General features: G+C 41.8%; 1 protein-coding gene across 1 annotated transcript; it reads left to right on the top strand.

The window, feature by feature from the left end:
* The first annotated feature begins 2460 nt into the window (after positions 1 to 2460).
* On the top strand, positions 2461 to 21481 carry LOC148025391 (uncharacterized). The gene is made up of 3 exons (XM_087692493.1): positions 2461 to 4282; positions 4371 to 4919; positions 20688 to 21481. The coding sequence occupies exons 1-3, from the start codon at positions 3407 to 3409 to the stop codon at positions 20784 to 20786; spliced, it is 1524 nt and encodes a 507-aa protein (XP_087548619.1). The 5' UTR covers positions 2461 to 3406; the 3' UTR covers positions 20787 to 21481.
* Positions 21482 to 22925: the final 1444 nt, after the last annotated feature.

Below are 22925 nucleotides of genomic sequence, written 5' to 3'. Positions count from 1 at the left end.
AGAGGGACCTTACCTAAGTCATGGACGAGGCATATAATCTCTTTAATTTTGAAGCAAGTGCGATGCACGAAATTGAGTCATTAGCATCCCATTTCTTTAGTGGGGATTATATAATACAAAATTTTCACCAAAGCATTTTAAAGAAAATTATCCTATCAATATGTGCTAATCAAGGGTAGAAGCCTCCTTGACAATGTGCTCAATGTAATCATGGCCTCAAAATGGACATCTATTTCTAGACAAAGACTAGTGATGATACATGTGGATATAGAAAAGTCCTTTAACAAACGAGGTTGGGAATTCTTGAAGCAAACCATTCTAAGAATGGGATTCAATGAAAAGATTGCCAATCTTCCTTTTATGTTAGCCATTGAGGAGTAGCCTATGTCTGCCAATGGGTCTTTACTTAAGCCCTTAGAATTTGGAGAGGGGTACAATGGGATTGTCCCTTAAGTTGGCTATTATTTGTAGAAACCACTCATCTGATTTTCTACCTATGGATAGGACTGTTGAAGAAGGCAAGTTAGAGGGGGTTAGGTATATAGGCAAGCATCTAGCTAGGTCAATGATATGCTTATGATACTCAATGCAAGCAAGTAGGATTTGGAAGATGCCTTGGAGGTGTTCAGCTTGTATGAGAGAGTTGCTAGCTTCAAAATTAATCCAAGGAAACCTTACCTTGTTAGTATCGCAAAGGACTCAATGCAAGAACTTAGCTAGTGTGGTAAGGTTGTCTCAATAGAGGTGTGACTCTTCAAGTATCTTGACTTTCCCAAGGGGACATCAAAGTAGGCAATTCTTTGAAAGAAAATTGGATCTTCAAGAGAATCAAAAGAAATTTTATTAGATGGAAATCCACATCTTGGCCATTGCACATGAGGGCCACGATTCTCAAGATTTTTAGCATTCATCTTCTCTCTTCATGCAAAAGATTTTTCAAATGGAGAATCTAATCACATGGTGTGTCCCATAGATATGGAGGATGGTGTATTTTGATGTGGGTCTTTCGATACCCATTAGCTCATGTTTTGAGGAGGGATTGCTCCTTAGTCAAGGGGGGTGTTTTCAAGATGAAGCATTGCCTTGACTCTCAAAGCAAGGTGCTTATCAGAAAACAAGGTTTAAACATGTAGAATCTATCTAAGGTACAATCTCACATGGGAAGTGATTGCCTCCAAGATTTGGGACTTGATTGGAGCTAGATTGGCATGTGGCCTTACCAAGACTTTGCTTCTCACTTTGGATGGGAAGGATATTCTATTGAAGATGCACACACCAGCTATCAAGAGAATTATTGATTGCCACAGAAATATGGTGGAGAGGATATGGAGGATATTGGGGGTTGAAATCTTTGAGTCTATGTTTGAATCTATTTTGAAAGGGTTTTGGGTCTCAAAATTGCCCCTTAAGTTTAGAATCTCTGCTTGAAGGGTAAGCAATGGAGCTTTTATGACTACTTAATAAGCTTGGCCAAAGAGGACTTTTGGATGGAAAGTGCAAATGTGGGGAGGGGAGATATTTAGAAATGGATGTATTGCCAACAATGCTTAATATAGTGTGATTTCCCATATGGGCCCTCTTGGGATTAGAGTAGAGCTAGACTTAGACTTATGTGTTTTTGGGGATAGTTTTAATACGAATGGACCCATATTATTAGGCTTACATACTTGAGAATCATGACTCTTCACTCAAGAGATTTGGAGCGCTAGGTTACGACTAGTTTGTGATGGGAACAGGATAGAAGACAGCTGTGGAAAAATTTTTAGTCTATGGTTGTTAAGTACTGCACGTATAATGGGAATCCTAAATCAAGAAGATTTGGTTGAGTTAGACTCTATGCTTAATTAGCCATCTTATTATTGATGTGGTCATATATCATTTCACGTCTAAAATCTTTAAGAAATAACTTGGAAATTTTGAAACCGAAGGTTTTAATATCAACTCCCAGAAATGGTTTTTGTCAAACTTTAATTGGTAATGTTTCTTTGGCAGTTGGGATATCCACACATATGTAGCTAGTGGGTGTTTATGTATTCAAATGCAGCTTTTCTTTTCTTCCAATTTGAATGCTACATTATTGCCTTTATAAAGAACTGTTTTTTTTTTCTAAATTTAAAAAAATTGCATTGTCATGGCAAGTGGGAGAAGATGAAGCTATGCTCGACCCATAGATTATGCAAGACATGGGGAGGGTGGTGGATGCGCACAACGCTACTAAAACGAGGAGAATAATATTTGGAAAATGTAAAAATTAAAAAACAAACGAGACCGGAGACTTTTTATGTGGTCAAACACGGCCAATCGGGAACTTGGAAGCCGGGAGACGAAAAAGCAAATGGATGGGCAATTTATTCTTTTTCAAACGAGGGCCACAGAGGAGAGAGAGAGAGAGAGAGAGAGAGAGCCTGAGAGGGGGGGGGGAGGAAGGGGAGCGATTTCATGAATCTTCCTCTGTCCCTTGTGTGTGTGTGGGGGGGTGTGAGAGAGCAAGAGAGCGAGAGAGCTCTGTTTGTGTGTGTGTGTGTGTGTGTTGATTAATCTTCCTCTGCCTCTTGAGAGAGAGAGAGAGAGACGCAGAAAGAGAGAGAGATTTTACTTCATCTTCCTCTTCTTTCTCAGTGCGGGGTCTCTCTCTCTCTCTCTCTCTCTCAGAGGATCCATATTCTTTTTGTCAATTGTTAATATTTTTTACCAAAAGAACCCTTCGGCCTCCTGCGAATTGACGCAGTCATCGTTCTCTTCGTCGTCGTTGTCGTTTCTTTGCTTTACATCGTTTGGTTGTCCGTCTACACCAACACAACAAACACAGAGAGAGAGAGAGAGAGAGAGAGAGATCAAATCGATTTGTTAGTCCTCCATAGTTTGCCACAGAGAGAGAGAGAGAGAGAGAGAGAGAGAGAGAGAGAGAGAGATCAAATTGATTGTCCCGTGATTCTCCCCGTTTGCCCTCAACACAGATTATCGTTGGCTTGGCCTCTTTTATCAGGGTTCACACAAACTTCCAACCTCCAGTCTCTAAAAGCATCACAAGAACGCTTCTTCATTCTCTTTCCAACAGTTAACTCCATCTTCTTAGTGAATCAGACGGAGCTTCCTTGTCAATTTGGCACGATTCCTCATAAGCTTCATGTTATACATCATCTATTACAATTGAATCAGACACTTCTTTGCTGATTTTTACAACATTTCTCGAGTGCAAAATCTCCACCTTCATTCACCCAACTATCCGGTGATCCATATAGAGCCAATCTCCGTCCACACTTCTTCTCAAGATTATCACAGCATTGAAGCAACCGTCACCACAATCACGGGGACACTGGCAGAAAACGGCCTAAGTAGCCCAGGGAGGCTCAGAACTAAATGTCTAAGTATCCAGGGCCATGAGAGGAGCATTAAGCGCAATACAATGTCACAGTACCCGATCGACCGCATCTTTACAAGGAGCAAGAGCCGACGATGGAAACAAGTAAGAGCAGGTGCTGGGTTCCTTATAGTTGCTGTCCTTGCCCTGGCAACATGTGCTTGGGTTTCCTTAATTTTCACCTCCCAAAGACATTGCTTTCATACTTCCCAGAGTTGGGGCAGCACTCCAATCTTTCCGTGGGAATCACCAGCGTTAGACCAACAGAGAGAAAGAGACCCATCCACAACCAAATGGCCCCATCATACTTTGAATGCCACGGGTGATTTGAATATCAGTCACCTTCTCTTTGGGATTGCAGGAGCTGCTCCACTCTGGCCTACACGAAAGGAATATGTGAAGTTATGGTGGAAACCTGAGGAAATGAAAGGATTTGTTTGGCTGGAAGATGCCGTAAAGGATGAGCCTGATGAGCCCCTTCCTAAAGTTATGGTATCTGAGGATATTAGTCGGTTCAGCTATGCTCATCCCACAGGACATCCAGCAGGAATTCGGTTAGCCAGGATTGTACAGGAGGCATTCAAATTGAAGCTGCCAGGCATCCGGTGGTTTGTTATGGGTGATGATGATACAGTGTTTGCTGTGAGCAACCTTTTGAAGGTGTTGAGAAAGTATGATTACAGAGAATTGTACTATATTGGCAACCCTTCCGAGAGTCACTCATCAAATACCTATTTCAGCCACGGTATGGGATTTGGAGGGGGGGGAATAGCCATAAGCTACCCACTGGCAGAAGCTCTTTCTAATATACTAGATGAGTGCATAGAACGCTACCCTTTTCTTTTTGGGAGTGATGACCGGCTACATGCTTGTATTACAGAATTAGGGGTGCCTCTTACCAAGGAGCCAGGTTTTCATCAGGTACTGCAGAGCACATGAGGTTTGTTATAGTTATTCAGGTTTCTACTTTGCTCTGATACTGGGTTGTCTGCTTATGTCGCCTTTGCAGTTTGATGTTCACGGCAATGCCTTTGGCCTTTTGGCAGCCCATCCGGTTGCACCATTTATATCCATACATCACTTGGATGAGGTAGACCCATTCTTCCCAAACTACAACTTCCTGGATGGTTTGCGCCATTTAACAATGGCTATGCAGATGGAGCCCACTAGCTTTCTACAGCGTTGCATATGCTATGACCAAGAGAAGAAACTCACTTTCTCCATTTCGTCAGGTTATGTGGTACAGGTGTACCCTTACATCTTTCTCCCCAGGGACTTGGAGAGACCAGAAATTACTTTCAAGGCATGGAATAAGAAAGATGAGGGAGGAGAGTTTGATTTTGACACTAGGTCAGCTATCAGAAATGTTTGCGACAAACCATTTCTCTTCTACTTGGAGAGGAACTATCTTGAAGGGGAAACTGTAATAGCCACATATAAGCGTGACATTGGCATCGATGACCTTAAGAAAGGGTTGAACTGTCCTCCTGCTCTCCTGCCTGACAACACGCAGCAGATTCGAGTGATTAGCAGGCCAATGAGCGAACACTGGTTCAAGGTAAAGATGTTTGCACAATTGCATGTCTGGACTGATCTATTAAGTCTACATAATTTGAGCTTGTGAATGTAGTGGAGAGAGAACACTTGTAGCAATCATCATTATGGCAATTCAGCCTGACTTCAAGTTACTTTACTTGGATACATATACACATACATGTGTGTGAGCAATGTTTGAAAGCTAGAATAGTCACAAGGGATATCTGGAGGACAAGCCACCTGGTGCAGATTACTCATAATTGATTTGCATGGACATCTTCCAAGATTGTAAAGGTGGCTCACATGCTTGGTGAGGTGATGTAGAGATGACAGATATTATTGAGTCTGTTAACGATGTCAGGCACCCAGGCTGACACACTACCAGATTAGGAAATTCGTGCACACCACTGATGTTTGGAGCAAAAGTGCCAACATCATGCTTCTGGTGCAGCCCAATCATGACTTTTTGACATCTCACATGGATTGTAAGGCGTCAAGATATGCGACGATGCAAAGAGACAGTAGGGTTTGCGAGGAGAAACACAGAGTGTGTATGGCAAACACTGAAAGAGAAGAGAAACTCTGAAAACATATTGCACAGTAATGATGCACTAAATCATGCTATGAGAAGAAAAGCTAATACAACGGAGCCGAAGCTCAGAAGTTTACTGCACTGTAGCACCTGTGGGGAATCTACATAGTGAAAGAAGCGAAACGCATTCCTCCAGGTAGTGGGCTATCGAAGTAATCACTGGAAGGTGAACAAGAGTTGTCAATGGAGCGACCTGCAGTCCTCTGATGCCGTAGGGATGAAGAAGATGGTCACCAACTGTCGAGGGAGCAAAGCACAGTCCTTGGATGCCATGAAGATGCTATGAAGATGGCCTGGGCAGCAAACGCAAATCCCAGAAGCCAAAATGCTGAAAACACAAATATTTGGAGATGATCTGCAAACACAAATGGAATCACTAACGCCAGGGTGTGGATGCTGTTGCCAAGTGGAAGACTGTTGAGGTGACACCAAGCAAGGGAAAGGACTCCAAACTGCAAAACACAGGTGCCAGGGTGACGCCAGGAAGATGGGAGCTGAACCCTGCTTGTTGGTGGAGAGCCTCCAAACAATGCAAATGAAAAGTGGATGATGATGCTAGCTGGAGAGGATTGATGCATGGATGAAGAAACCTAACGCCAAGCAAGAGATGATGACGCCAAGCTGGGTGAAGGTGGAAGGTGGCCGCAAACTGCGATGTCCTCCGATAGGAGTATGGACAGCAGTGGTGTGGAGAGGGAAGAGTGTTAAGAGTGAACGAAAGAAGAGTGGTGGAGAATAACTGAAGAGGTTTGGAATGAATGAAGAGGCAGACTATTTATAGGCCTTGGCTATCTAGAGTAGTGTACCATTGAGTGGACACCCAGTGGTGGAGAATAACTGAAGAGGTGTGGAATGAATGAAGAGGCAGACTATTTATAGGCCTTGGCTATCTAGAGTAGTGTACCATTGAGTGGACACCCTCTGATAAAATGACCAAACTGAAATGTAGAAATTGAAGAAGTGGTTTCTCAATACCTCCTCTCAAGCCCAAAAAGGGATGAAGAAAGAGGAGCAAAGATAGATACTAGAAAGGTAACATGTAGGAAGGAACAATAGATGGGTTGAACTGTAGAACCTCACTCCACCTCGGGAGAGAAGCCACTAGCTCTATAACTCCATGCTAGAAGGAATTCGAAGGCCTCATCACCAAGTCACAGTTGAACCTCCAAGGTCTCATTCTAGGTGGTACCTGAAGATCTTGGGTATCAATAGGAGAAATGACTACTCCAAGATAGCCATCCCCAAAGAGTAAATGGTGGGGAAGAACTTCTGGATAAGACCCCCTTTGAAGCCGAAGAAGTAGGAGCCCCCTCTGGGTGTCAAAGATATTGAAGAACTCCCAGAGGTGGCCTCTCGAACCCTGAGCCAAGGGTGGGTAACAATTGGTGTCTCTCAGTGGAGTGGATTGCGGAGCCGAAGTAATGAAAGGTGTCGGAACAACCACTATCTCTTGAAGGAGCGGACTAACAAGTAGACGGTATCCAACAATCACTGTCTCTCAGTGGAGCAGACTGTAAAACCACGTGTTGTCGAGGTGGCATTCCTGAAACTCTAGAAAAAGTAGAAACAACCTCCGTAGTGCATTGTGGTGGTTACGAGGAGGCCGTGGCACCTAATGATTCTCCTTTTGCTCGAGAGGACTGCACAGCAAATGCGTCTTATTACCTTGAGCATGAAAATATGAAAGCCAGTGCAGAATAAACTCTGTGGCCCAAAAGGGAGAGGTGGCACAATGAGTGCTTGGGGATATATGCATATACTCCGATGGTGTAGGGAGTAAAGGTCCGTGTCGGCAAGCATTGGTGGGAGGTCTGATAATGCCAGTAGAGAAGCACCTAGTGGTCCGCCCATCTGCCTATGGAGAAGTCATTGCACCAAAGTGTCAACCTATAAAAGGGAGGGTGGGAGGAAGAGGAAGAGAAGGGTATCTCTGTCTCCCGGTGATGTAGCGGAAAAGAAGAGGGAAATCCATAGATGATGCTGAACCCACAATCTATCTTTGCCTTCTCTGATGAACAGGGTCCTTAGCTCTTTGAGCTCCTATGCTCTGATACCATGCCAAGATATGCAATGATGCAAAGAGACAATAGGGGTTACAGGGAGAGACATAGAGTATGTACGCCAAACACTGAGAGAGAGGAGAAACTCAAAAAACATAGAAGAACACAGCAATGATGCACTAAATCGTGCTATGAGAAGAAAAGCTGATACAACGAAGCCAAAGCTCAAAAGATGACTGCACTATGCTGTGTGGATCAAGTGGCAACACTTGTGGGGAATCTACACAATGAAAGGAGCGAAACATACTCCTCTAGGTAGCGGGTTATCAAAGTAATCACTGGAAGGTGAAGGGCAGCTATCAAGGGAGAAAACCACAATCCTCTGATGTCGTTAGGGATGAAGAAGATGCTCGCCAATTGTCGAGGAAGTAAAGCACAGCCCTCGAACGCTAGGGAGATGGCTTGGGCAATAAATGCAAATCCTAGAAGCTAAAATGCTGAAGCAATGTTTGATGGAGACAATCTACAAACACAGATGGAATCACTAATGCTAGGGTGTGGATGTTGTCACCAAGTGGAAGACTGTTGACGCGAGGCTGTAGGAGGTGATGCCAACCAAGGGAAAGGACTCCAAACTGCAAAACACAGATGCCAACATGACATCAAGAAGATGGGAATCGATGCTTGACACGAGGCTGCAGGAGGTGATGCCAACCAAGGGAAAGGACTCCAAACTGCAAAACACAGATGCCAACGTGACATCAAGAAGATGGGAATCGATGCTTGTTGGTGAGCCTCCACATGATGCAAACGCAAGGTGAATGATGGCGCTAGCTGGAGAAGACCGACGCTTGGATGAAGAAACTTGATGCCAAGCAAGAGATGATGACGCCAAGCTGGGAGAGGGTGGAAGGTGGCCACGAACTGCGATGTCCGTTGATAGGGGTATGGGCAGAAGTGGTGTGGAGAGGGAAGAGTGTCGGAGTGAACAAAAGAAAAGTGGTCAAGAATGACTAAAGAAGTGTGGAATGAATACAGAGGCAGCCTGTTTATAGACCTCAGCTGTCGAGGGTGGCACACTTTTGAGTGGGCACTTAGTGATAAAATGACTAGAATGAGGACACCAGCATTTAGCTAGCTAACAAATCATATCTAGTTGATAAATTGTATCAACTAGCTCTAGGACAAACAAATCAAATCAATTAGTGATAAACAACCTACATTTAGCTAGTTGATACATCATATCTAGAAGGCTGTTTGACTAGAAGCCTTCTTAACAAAGTTGCAGGTTGCAGGTTGCAGGCAAGTGAACAACCTACATTTAGCTAGTTGATACATCATATCTAGTTCCAATCTCTGCTCCATAATCTTTCACCCAGCCTAAAGCTAGGTGTTTCATCCACTAAAAGGTCTTGTTACTGTATGGCAACAACTTGTCTGCTAACAATAGCATACAATTGACAGATAGGTGCTAAACTATGAAGATGGAAATAAACCTTCAGGTTCCAGATCAATGGTACATGTGGTTGCACATTGCTATGTTGTTGCATCTGTTTTGGTACCCATGTGGGAAACTGTCTTGCAACCCTCGTGGTAAGTAGGCTAGAGAAGAGAGAGAAACTGGAGTCACATGACCGATTGATAGATAAGAGGTAGAAGTGGTGTCCTTACAAGAACTAAGGGTACAGCTAACACCCTGACCAACAAATATTCATTCAACATGAGTTTACACAGTTTTAAGGAGCTAGGTAAAATATAGGTGCCTCTGTAATTGTCCTTTCGAGTGCCTCAAAAGCCTTCTTACCTTTCTGCTTATACTCTCTCTCTCTCTCTCTCTCTCTCTCAACACACACATTGTCATCAGTGCAGTCTGTGATGTGTTTGGCTGTACTCTCTCTCTTTATTTCTCTTCTTTTCTTTCCCTTCTCCTCCTATCCTCCCCAAATGCCACCTCTGCTGTTCTATTGATGATAAACTTCATGGCCTTGATTATCTCACGTGGAATGCTATCATGAAAGCATGGTTTGTGCAAAAGCGATTATGATAGATAGTATCAAGAGCTATTGAGTGTTTCCAACCTCATCCTACTCTTCCGAATCATTGGGACCCTATCAACCATGAGGAAGTTGTGCTTACATGCGATTACGATGTACTCTTGCCGCTTCTGCTTCATTTTAAATGTGCTCTCTCTCTCTCTCTCTCGTGAAAAGCACACATCATCATCTGTGCAGTCTGTGGCATGTTTGGTTGTACTCTCTCTGTTTCTCTTCTCCTCCTATCCTCTCCAAATGCCAACTCTGTTGTCCTGCTAATGATAAACTTCATGGCCTTGATTATTTTATGTAGAGTGCTATCATGAAAGCATGGTTTGTGCAGAAGTGATTGTGGTACATTGTATCAGGAGCTATTGAGCATCCCCAAACTCATCCTACTCTTCCAAATGATTGGGACCTTGCCAACCATGAGGAAGTTGTGCTTACACAAGATTATGATAATGCCCATGTGTATTCAGTTCTTCTCCGACGTTTTTGTAAAGAGGTTCTACTGGCGGTGTGAGAAAGAGAAGAAGATTTTCTGTGTGTCTTACTCACCTCCCAACCAAATATACCCTCTTCCCACCTTCTAATCGGGTCTCTAGGGCTTGTTTTCATGGTGCACGTGACCGGTGTTCCCAAATAGACAAGTCCTGCCCAATTTAGCAAGAAACCTGAGGGTATCCCCTGAGCTTCGGACCTTGGCACTTCTTGCCCTTGTCCGGGACACACTAATTAATGGCCGTCTTTGGCTACTTGCCTGGCTGAAGGTTATTATGTTTGACATTCTCTCCCCCTTTCAAAAAATCATTATCCTCAATGATTAGTGATGGGAAGTGTCGTCGAATCAGAGTTTCTGATTCCCATGTAGCACCAGTAACTGGTAGACCCTTCCAGGCAACTAGATACTCATGGAGAGTACGATTACGCAACCGTTTCTCTCTCCGATCTAGTATCTTGTTTGGTCCATGGTCAACAACTAAATCTTGTTCCTGCAAAAGTACCATACCATCAATTAGATTATAATCACGTGAGATATACTTTCTTAATTTGCTAACATGAAACACTGGATGAACACGGAATTTACGAGGAAGTTCCAATCGGTAAGCTACATCACTTAACTTCTGAATAATTTTCCACGGTCCACAATATCTTGGAGATAACTTTGGACATTTACCAGTCGATAAACTAGACAACTTGGTTGGTACTTGAAGAAAAACTTTTTCTTCTAATTCAAAGATCCTACTTGATCTTTTCTTATCTGCAAAATGCTTAGCCCTATCAGCAGTTTGTTGTAACTTGGCTTGAGCAATTTTAATATTAGCCTGTATGTCAGTAAGAAATTCTGCCGCAGTTGGGCATTTCTCATCTGATCTTACTGTACTAGGAAAACTTGGATTCATTCCATAATTTATTTCAAAAGGAGACAAACTTGTCACCTTATGAGGTCTGTTGTTATACGCAAATTCTAACAAAGACAAATGCGTATCCCAGTCTGTTTGTTTATCAGATACATATGCTCTCAGCATGTCTTCTAGTATCTGATTGACTCTTTCTGTTTGACCATCTATTTCTGGGTGATCACCACTTGACATGTTTAAAGACACTTTTAAACGACCAAAGACACTTTTAAACCACTTGACACTTTTAAAGACACTTTGGCCACCAAAATGTCCTTCTAACAAGCTGTATGGTCTTATCAATACCAGGATGTCCTGCACAAGACACATCATGGTTATCAAACAAAACTTTCTTTCGTAGTTCCCGTGCACTAGGAACACAGATCTTACCTTTTCGTTTAAGAAACCCATTCTCATTTGAAAAGTTCTTAAATGAATTTGCCTTATCAGAAATAACAGTAGGTAATGAAACAGAAGTATCTGGTCCGTCCCTAATCAAAGAGTCTTGTTCTATGGCCTAATAAATTTTTGCCATGTAAGAGTCCTCTAACTGTGCTTCCTTTATTTCTTGAAGCAATGAGCTTTCTAAAATTGTAAAGCTCATTTGATACATTATACGAGATAATGCATCAGCAACAACATTATCCTTACCCTTCTTGTATAGAATTTCCATATGAAATTCTTGCATCATTTCAGCCCATCGAGCTTGGTGCCCTCGAAGATCTGGTTGACTATAAAAATACTTAAGGATATGGTGATCTGCATAAACTTTAAAATCTGCACCATATAAATAGTGCCGCCAAACTTTAAGGCAATGAACAATAGCATAAAGCTCTTGTTCATGAACTGGCCAATTTTGTTGGCTTGGGGAAAGCTTCTTGCTTTCAAAAGCTACAGGCCTGCCTTCTTGGCTGACTACACCTATCGCGATGCTACTTGCATCTGTTTCTAAAACAAATGGTTTCTTAGGATCAACTATCTTGAGAACAGGGGCAGTAGAAACTGCTTGTTTCATAGCCTCAAAACTTTCTTGTTGCACTGATGTCCACACATAGGGCACCATATCTTGCAATAAATCTGTCATAGGAGCAGCTATATACGAGTATGCGTATATAAATCTCCTATAGAATCCTGACAATCCCAAAAAGGAACGAAGAGCTGTTTCATTTTGGGGTGTCGGCCAACTAAGTATCACAACAACCTTCTTGGGGTCCATCTTGATCCCATCGGCAAATACAATATGACCTAAATATTCTATCTCTGCTAAACATAGAATTGTCTTGTTTGGGTTAGCATAAAGTTTTGCTTCTCGCAAAGTTTCAAAGATTGTCACCAAATGTGACTCATGTTCATGGATACTCTTACTATACACAAGCACATCATCAATAAAATCTACAACGAACTTGCCCATGTATGGTCTTAGTAAATCATTCATTAACATTATAAAAGTAGCAGGAGCATTTGTTAAACCGAAAGGCATAATCAAATACTCATATTGACCAAATCTTGTTCTAAAAGCAGTTTTAGAAATATCTTCATCTCTTACTCTAATCTGGTAATAACCACTTTTTAAATCAATCTTACTAAAGATAGAAACACCACCTAGAGCATCCAAGAGATCATCAATACGAGGCATAGGATATCTATGCTTGATAGTTATTTTATTTAAAGCAGTGTAGTCTACACACATTCGAAAAGAACCACCTTTCTTTTTTACAAGTAAAACAAGGGCTGCAAAGGGTGAAAAGCTAGGTCTAATCAATCCTTTGCTTAAGTACTCATCCACTACCTTACGAACTTCATTCTTCTCTTGTAGACTCATCTTGAACAGGAGTCTAGCAACTGGATTAGCTCCTGGGACGAGCTCAATCCTCTGCTCCATGTTCCTACGAGGAGGTGAACCAAGAGGTAGATCAGATTTAAATACATCACGAAATTGGGATCTTATTTTACTTGATAAGGCCGAAGAGATACTTGTGGAACTTCCACCTTTATCCGTGTCATCCTTTGATAGACATTTAGAAATATTTAAAATATAACAAAAGTAAAGAGACTTACAGTCAAACTTGAGCGCCTTGGTCATCGAGAGAATCTTCGCTTCTTGGAGATCTGGTTCTCCGTGAATCAACAATCATCGGCCCTCGTGCTCAAATTGATAAATATAAGAAGAGAAGTCAATGATAGGTCTCTTCTTTGCGTACTACTGCTTGCTCAACACTAGGTCAAATCTTGCAAGCCGTGTAATTTCAAAATCCAATCTATCCTCATAGGATCGGATCTATACAAGGAGGTTAACAACTTGCTAATCCCATGTCTCTGTATCCATCCCATCAGCTAGCTCTACCGAATAACTATATTCTAAAGGGGTAGTCTTGAGCTTCAGCTTCTTGATGAGATTAGAGCTAATAACATTATGTGAAGAGACCGTATCAAATAAAATATGCACAGGGCATCCTGCCACTATGCTTTTCATTACAATGAGCTCAGTGTCAGCAAACTGGTACCCCTTTTGTGCCTCAAGCGATAACACTGCATCTGGCACAGTTGGTACTTTCTTTGTTACTGTGACGGCTAGGATCCGTTTGTGATAACCAGAGTCATGTGGAGGTGACTCATCTAGGTCATCTCTCGCCTTATCCACATCCTGCATTGGATTAAGCACCATTTGAGCACTAACTCTTACCTTCTTGGGACAAGCCTTAAATTTATGCTACCCCAGGTATTCGTAACAGAGTCCTTCTCTCATTGCTTTCTCCCTTTGCTGTGGAGTGAGCATGATGGATTTATTGTAGGCTCTCTCAGCCATAGTAGATACCTTCCTCTTGGTACCTGTCACAGTCTTGATCATATGCACTTCTCTAGTGTCCTTCGCACGAGGAGCGCTAGGTGCAACTGTAGGAGTAAAGACAGGGCGTGCACCTCTAGTCCAAGGAGATCTCTGGGCCTTCCCATCTTCAAGGACTAATGCAAGCTCCACTGCCTCATTCAAGGTTTTACATCTCTCCTTCCTGACAAGTGGCCTTAAGGTTTCTTTTAAGCCCATGACAAATTTATGCATTTGCAAAAAGTTAGGAATATGTTCAGGGACCTTTAACAGAATCTCTCTATACTTGTCCGCATATTCTTGGACAGAGTAGCTCTTCCGAGCTATGAAGAACCACCCATCTAGAGCCCTTGTCCGCTCATCTGGAGGGACAAAATTATTATAAAACAATGTCTTAAATGCAATCCAAGTAGATGGCTCTGCATGATCCTGCTCAATTTTCCGCCACCAACAGTGAGCGGCATCCATGAGATTATATGTAGCTTGCTGTATCTTTAAAGCATCCTCATGAATATGGAATAACTTAAAACATTGCTCCCATTTAGAGAGCCATTGTTCCACTGCATCTGCAGTCCTTTGTGCCACCATGCCATTGAACTTAGGCGGCTCAAGGTCTTTAAGCTGCCACTTAGCTTCTGGCAATGGAGGAACGACTACGGAGGAGTCATGTATAACTTGTGTGTCATGCATACATGCATCAGGTTAACTCTGATCTAAAGGTCTCTTGCCTTTATCCAAAGCAGTTCGAGTTAAAATTTGCATTTGTTCAAGCAAAACTTGCATAGTGCCTTCCAAACTAGAAAGACGATTACGCACATCATTAGATGAAGAGGGCAATTCGTCATCATGCATAAGAGGTTCTTCCTCTACATCAATGCCATTCAAAGGCATATCTTCAGTGCCTAACATGATTGATTGATTGATGTCTTGTTTTGTTTTTTTTTTGGATTGATAATTCAAACCAACAAAAGCAAGGTAAGCGTAAATACAATGTACTTTCGGAAAACTGCTATGTTTCCGCACAAGTACTATCCACAAAAAGCATACATGTCAAAAGCAAGCCTCTTTGTACATTTCGAACAAAAGTGCAAAGCTGAATAGGTCAGCAAATCCTCTTTGAAACCATGCATAAACATCCAAATACATAGAATCCACACTCTCAAGCATACATAGACGCACTCAAAGTAGTGCATTTTAAGCCCCAAAAGGTAGAGATAAAGTGTATCTGACACCACGAAAGCAATTTGAAATGTCCTCGCCAGTCAAAACCAGAAGTGAAATATGCTGAAATTCGATACTCATTGATGCAAGAATACCACAGGAACTGGCAAAACTTGAATCAGAGTCCGTTGGAGCCCAAAAATCCCAATTTTTGTCCGCCTCAAGAGGTCACTTTGGCGCGAAATTTCAAAAGTGCTCCTAAGCTCAATTGGCAATGATAATACTTCAGAAGCTTGTCTTCAAATCATTCTCAAAGCTCGTGAAATCGGTTTGCAATTTGGATGTCGTACCAAGAAGTTATAGATCTCAGAAAATGTGCTCAAAAAGAGGAGAAAAACACCCTTATTTTTTTTACAAGGGGATGGAGGGCTCACAAGCTTGGTAAAAACGGGATTCTATCCCACATGCAGAGTGCCACAAGGAATTTATTAAGGATAAAAGGTGGAAGGGAGATAGTCATTCTCTCAAGTAAAAGAGAGAAAGCTCTCTTGTGTGATGGAGTGTGCCTTGGCCTTGGTGGTGCTATTGACGTGATTTTGGGCTGCCACTGGGCCTTGTGGTGGGTGCCGCCAGAAAGAGGCGCTACGCTATCTTCTGTGGTGTGTTGCAGAGATGCCTTCATGCTGCCCACTCTTGTGCGCTCTCGCGACTGTCGCACGATCTCACCTGTGTGGTCGTAAACAAAATCCCCCAAATCTTTTTTTGGAAACCCGTGCGCTCTGATACCAAATGTGAGAAAGAGAAGAAGATTTTCTCTGTGTCTTACTCACCTCCCAACCAAATATACCCTCTTCCCACCTTCTAATCGGGTCTCTAGGGCTTGTTTTCATGGTGCACCCAACTGGTGTTCCCAAATAGACTAGTCCTGCCCAATTTAGCAAGAAATCTAAGGGTATCCCCCGAGCTTTGGACCTTGGCACTTCTTGCCCTTGTCCGGGACACGCTATTTAATGGCCGTCTTGGGCTACTTGCCCGGCCGAAGGTTATTATGTCTGACAAGCGGTCACCTCTTGTAAAACAGCTTCAACAATGCAGCAGAGGCTTCAAATGTTGTACAAGGCTCCCTCGACCATGCGTGCAATTACCCTCTATGGATAGCTTCAACAGATGAAGTTTGAGCCTAAAGATATTGTTTAGTGTTTCTTGCTTCGTGTTACACAGGTACAAGATCGGGTTAGGCACATGTAGTCCATACTTCTCAAGGCTCATCTAGTTGGGATTGTGCTCTATAAGCTTCCTCAGAGTTCCATGGAGTAGCCAATGCTTTGAGGACCCAAACATCTTCATAGCCAATGAGTTTTACAAATATGTCTTCAATGCTGAGTATGAGACATCCTTGAGATTATAGGGAAGGCTTCAATCTTGGTATGATGGCCATGATGAGGCATTTGCCTCTTCAAAGAGGGATGATAGGAAGAAGAAATCAAAGGCCCAAGGTTATCACCGTGGTAAGAAGGAACATTTTCACAAGGACTGTAAGAAGTTAGCAGCTTCAAGAAAGAAGGAGAAGTAGAAATGACAAGATATGGACTCCTCCAACGAGTCATCCTCGTCCTCTTCTGACTCCAACTGAAATCCTTCGACCAAGGCACGGAAGGGGTCGTCTCCTTTATAGAAAAGGGGAAGGGGCTGGCTGCCCCTCCTACTGCTTTCTAGTACAAGTGATACAATTATCCCTCATGACCCTCCAATACTAATAAGGGAATGCGAGAGGGTAGTGAGGTGGAGCATGTGAGCCTCATCTATGCAAATGTATTGGTGCAAAGGATCCAGAGAGGGACTTCACTTTTGCATCAACTGAAGTCTAGCAGATTATGCAATCCTAGAGCTAGGATTGATGATGATTTCTTGACAGAGAGTGGGATTGGCTCCTAGTTTGAGCTCACATGAGGGGACACTTTGGCAGTCTAGCCAACGTTAGGGAATCCATGGTCACGTATGCTCAGAGGCATTGTTAGCAAGTTGGCCTAGTATGCTACTATGAGGCATTGATGACACAGAGAGTTGCTACCATTCTTCTCTATTTTCAGGAGCTAATACAATCGACATTAACATAAGGTTCTCTCCAAGGCACCTTCGTGGTAGCTTGATCACCCACTACTTAGGTATCCATGGTTCTATTATAGTGGTCCTTATTGTATGGACTATGCGGAGTCATTATCATTGTATCATTGTATTGTATTAGATCACCCATGATCTGAGAGAGGGTGTTAACAAATTACTCAACTCATGAGTGAGTTTGTGCATGTGTATTTCTCAAGCCATGTTGGCAACTTTTTATGAATTTGAGTGTTAGCTCCTACATTACATGCGATTACATGACCAAGTCCAAAAGTCCTCTTTTTCCATGCAAGAGAGTGGCACTACTACTTTTAAGAAAAAGACAAGAGAAGCCAAAATGTCAATGGAAGACAAGTCCTAAGAAGCATGGTTCATCTTCCCGAAATCTTCAAAATCTCAAAACCAAAAACCCCATAGGCTCATCAAGAAACAAGTTTTTTTGTAATAATAGGCTATCCTTAAAACTCCCACAACCACATGCAATCAACATATCTTTTTAAGCACAATAGTTGCATTCCTAATTTGAAAATGTCTAGCCATGTTGATGATAAATGTTTTGAAGATGAGGCAACAGGGGAATCAAAATCAAAATCAAAATTTTAACCAAAATCCAACGTCAGCCCCACCTTCAAGTGGCAACATTGCCCTTCAATGGTGATCAAGAGGGGTCATGATGTCGCTCCTAGTGGTCTCCACTCACAATGAAATCCCATTGATTATGCATCCCATGGACAGCTCCCCTATCAACACTCAAACATAGAACCCCACATGCTTGTCAAGAAATAGGTTCTTTTTGTAATAATAGACTATCCTTAAAACTCCCATAGCCACATGCAATAAATGTATATTCTTGAACAAAATAGGTTGCACTCCCAATGCGAAATGCCTGGCCATATTGACAATGAATGTTCTAAAGATTAAGCCAAGAAGCAAAAGGGGAATCAAAATCAAAATAATTTTTTAAAACCAAAATCAGACCTCAACCTTGCCTTCAAGTGGCAATACCGCCCTTCAATTGTGCTCAAGAGTGTCATGTTTTCACTCCTAGTAGTCCCTACTCAATGAAATCACATTAATCATGCAACCCATGGACAGTCCCCTCTATCAACACCTTACATCATCTTGAAGGATTGATTGACTAGTCCATTGGACCTATGGACTTTGGCCCTCAAGCCCATTCACCTACTATTGTGCATTCACATGCCTCTAGTGCACATGTATGTGATGATTTCTCCATTCCTGCCCACAAGGTACCTTCAAAATACTCCATCACAGCCGATAAAGGTTCATCCCACTCTTCCTAAGCAGCCATCCAATTGAATGGATTGTGAACTTAACGTCACTTGCCCCAAGACCCAACTGAGACATCTCCTTCTTGCAAAGAGCTACTACTATGCAGGTAGAGACTAGTGGCAACCGTAACCTTAGGCTAGTTGTCTAATCGGATGATAGTGGTGCCACTCATCCCAAGATACCTAGCCAAGACATCTCCCTTGCCCAAAGACCTACAAAGTCCAATGGTGGCCCTAGCCTTAAGCTAGTTGTCTAGTAGGATCCTTTGGCCAGTTAGGCTAGTTATCCAATAGAACCTCCAAGCTAGTCCTTTAGTAGGGCCCATTAAGAGTATCTTTCCATTAGACCTTTTTCTAGCTACAACGTCGAACATCCTTCCTTTCTTCCATTGCACTCTACCTCCATCCTTAGCCTTGCACCAAAAGCATCTGATACAGCATTGGTATGTGGGTTTTCAAGTTTCTCTCAAGCACTTACATGCTATGCTCGTATTTTAATTGTGAGCCAACACTACAAGGTTATATCGACATACTAGGCTAGAAACCTAAACCTTTAGCACTCTCATATGGTGGCCACTTGTCCTTTATTGGTTTAGCTCTATTTTTATTCTTGGTTTAGCCCTATTTTCTTCATCCCCTCAAGATCCAGAGACTAATAATGCTTTCTCTCCCTTGGCTGAGTTCTGAAAACCCTCTAATACTACCTCGAAGGCCCAAGTCTATCTTCACAATTTTTAATTTGGATGCGCTTCTTCTTCATTAGTATTCAAAACTTGTATCACCAAAGCTGATGCTAGTTGATGCTTGAGCAGCTCTGCAACAGCATTGTTCTTGCTTCTTCTCCTTCAGACCAACTTGGTGATAAGAGGGGATGCTTGGTCATGCTCCTCCTTCAACATCAACTTGATGTGATGAGAGGGGGTTGCCACAGTCTATGTACATACAAGTTGTGGTTTGTTCTTTCGTCTTTGGCATCAACTTACTGTCCTTTTACTTAGATTCTATCTTTTCATTTCAACCCTCTGAATGAACATGAATAGGGCACTACGCTCATAAAATTCCACTACATTCCATGCCCCATTTGCATCTTCCTTACACAACATTGTGTTCTATGGTAGAGCACTTGGCTAGACAAAAACCGAAATTGGAGCGGCCTTCCAAATGAAAACCCTTGCATGTATGTAGCAATGTTTTCTCTTGTTGGGTGATAAATGTGGGCTTCCTTGCTTGTCTCTATGACTATGACCCCACACAGCTATCTCATTCGTGGTAATATTCCCTCATCATCAAGATCCTTGAGAGTGGTCTGTGCATATTGTAAATGAGAAAAACAAAAACGAAAAATGAAAAGAGTGGGGTAAGAGCCTTCCTGTTGGGCTCCCTTTTTGGGCATAAGAGGGAGTGTTAACCAGCAAAAATTAGACCTTAATTAATCTCAAGACAAGATTGTTAGTCAATTTATTCAGCTCTCATACAGCTCCAAAATAAATTCACATTAAATAATTAGAAAACAACTCAATAAGTGTCAATAGGAAAATGTCACAAAATTTTCTATACAAGAGACAAGGTTCACGCCATTCTTCATCCTTGCAATCCCCTGTATTATCACTGCTCCTGTGCCAAATTCTCTAGTCCCCCATCACAAGCATCATCCATCACCAACTATCTACTGCCCTGAGGACCTTCCCTCCTGTCGCACACTGCTGTCCTACCCTATTACTTTATACAATGACTGCCCGACTGCTCCAGCCGTCCATACTTGCCACACCATCAAATATTGCTGTACAGGGCTAGCCTGCTCCAAAGCACAGACTCTAGCTGCCTCCAAAACTAATGCTTCTGCTGTTGCTGCTGTTCCTGACATCGGTGCTGCTGTTCCTGCATTGAAACATTGTTGTCCAGCCTGCCACATCAATAAAGCCCCTGACAGCTGTGTTTTTAGGTATGTGCATTTGCTATGGTAGCCAGGATACTTGAATTGTGGGCTATACAGACTTTGATTTTACAAGACATGTAGCCTGAAACAAGGCCAAAACAGCAAAGAAAGGGCTCATAAACATTGGCATAGTTGTAACCTGTGACAGCCAGGTCATTAAGTTGCATTGAGCTGTGGAAGGACATCAGTACTCTGATACTCTATAACTTCATAAATAAGGACTAATACAGTGAGCTTCATATTCTTGAAAAGAACTCTTCCGATTTTGTATAAAAAGTATTTAATTTGATGGAAGCTCTAGTATATACTAAGCTGCTACTCACTGGAGAGTGTTGTTTGGTATGTTGTATGTTCTTGGCATGCCAAGTTTTACACAATTTGGCTGGTTTTTATGTGCTGAACCGGTGCTCAAATGTCAACTTAATTTTCAGGTTCCAAGAAGACAGTGCTGTAAGGTCATGGCTTTGCAAGATCAAGACTTGACTATACATGTTGATTCTTGTCGAGTAGGAAGGGCCAAAACTCATTAGCAGGGAAAACATGGTATAAATGTTTTGATGAATTCAATCCTACAAGCAACTGACTGCCCCGCATGGTATAAATCTTTTGATGAATTCAATCCTACAAGCAACTGACTGCCCCACATGGTTTGTGTGCACCAACAATAGAATCTAACAAAGGATTTCTCAGCAGTAAGTGCACCCTTGTTAGAGAACTGGCAGCAAGCCTCGCGCCCTGCATCCTACGAGTGTAATATGCCCCATTCTTTTCCTCCTATTCATTCATTTGCAACATACCAATGCTTTTTGAGGCAGCTATTTGTACAAGATATTCCATGTGAGAGATTCACTCTTCACAAGCACAGCATTTTGTGCTTCCTGCTGTAAATCGATTCTTTTGATCCCGAGATGCCAAGGGATTTGCTTGCATGAGGCAACTGGTTAATCTCTCCCACACACACACACACACACACACTCTCTCTCTCTCTCTCTCTCTCTCTGTGCAAGCTTCACCTAAAATGCTCTAGATACTGCAGAACTTGCCAGTTGGATTCCACAAATCTCAGGTGTATTTACAGAAAACATTTTTTAAAGGCAATACAAAACCTTGAGACGTGCGTAGGGATCGAATAAGTTATCTTACCTGGATGGCTACGCAGATTTGCCCCCACTCTTCACAAAAACCATTTTTTGAAGGCAATACAAAAACCTTTAGAAGTGTTGAATTGTAATCTTTTTTGAAAATACTTAAAAGTTCACAAATCTGTTAACTAAAATTTGAAGGCATCTTACGTCCCAAGTTTATAATTTAATTGTCACAAACTTTGCACCAAATAATCTTTCGTTTGAAAATTTTCAATTTCAATTGGGAAGATAGAGTTGAATACCAAATGTTGTGTTTTTGCATTACAATTGGCATTCTCCACGACAAATGGGCATCTAAAGATGAGAGAGAGAGAGAGAGAGAGAGAGAGAGAGAGAGCCAATGAGTAGTACAATGTTAGCTCTATTCTTAGGACAAAATGAGGTAAGCACTTTGAAGCTATACCAAGTGCTTACTTAACAGAATCAGACTTGCAAATATCCCAAAATTCCATTCTAGAAGCCATCTTCATGCAAAAAACTTCGTGTCCACATCTAAGAGAGAAGTTCTGCCAATGGGTTGTAACTAAAGTGATTTGAGCGTGTGGGTGTGTACATGAGTACGTGAGTTCAAACCCTAAATATAACGTTGAGGATTCTTGCATCTTTCAAATTTCAAGCCTTCTTAAGCAAAAGAAAAGAAGAGAGAGGTTATGTTACCTTCAAAACAACTCTAGTTAAAGATCTCAAACATGGATACAAAGATAGCATCAAAACGCACCTCCTTTAAAGAAGCCAATTGATAAGCAAATCCACATCTACAAAACATATATTATGGGAGCCCAAATAAGGAAGAGTTGTATAAGTTAACTTAAAGATAACATGGGACTAAATATAGCAAAAGATAAATCAAAACAGACTTACAAACTAAGGTTGTAGTGTGCCATAAATATGCGTTGGTATTTCTCAAATTTTCCATGCTTTAATTGCTTTAGTAAAGTCCATTTCTTGTAAGCTGCCTCCCTCAATAGAAATCAGTGTCAAGGCTTCCATATGTGTTGCATCTAACTGATTTCTATTGCATGTCTTGATTAGGGATCATAATACCCTTGCATTTTGAGAAGGGCTATTGGAACTCGTAGAAATATTGTGCATGGATTATGATGGTACTGGCGATGTCGATGAACATGCCTTCACTTTTATTTTCTTAGCTTGCATTGTGAAGAGTGGCGAGAGAATTTTTTGGGTCACCACTTCCATTGAATCATATTGAGACATAGGGGTAGTCTAAGTAGGCTCAGATCACTCCGCTTTGGAATTGAAGATCATGATTACGTGTGCATCTACCAAATATAAATAGATGCGCTTGTACATATTGGATATGCAATTATCATCAAGACAGGCGCAAAAACCACTTAAGACCACAAGATTGATAACTCATAAAATAAGTACAAGTCTAGTGATGACAACTCATGAAATTACATGGAACCATAGAGAGGAGAGCCTAAACAAACATAAAAATCTATATGTAAATATCGCAAAGTGCGATTTTATATAAAGGATTATAAGTATATCAAAGGTATGCTA

The sequence above is a fragment of the Lygodium microphyllum genome, chromosome 14 (assembly GCF_053477565.2).
Source record: "Lygodium microphyllum isolate KBCC chromosome 14, Lygodium_microphyllum_v1.1.10, whole genome shotgun sequence".
Classification (NCBI taxonomy): domain Eukaryota; kingdom Viridiplantae; phylum Streptophyta; class Polypodiopsida; order Schizaeales; family Lygodiaceae; genus Lygodium; species Lygodium microphyllum.
This window is presented reverse-complemented; position numbering and strand designations above follow the sequence as displayed.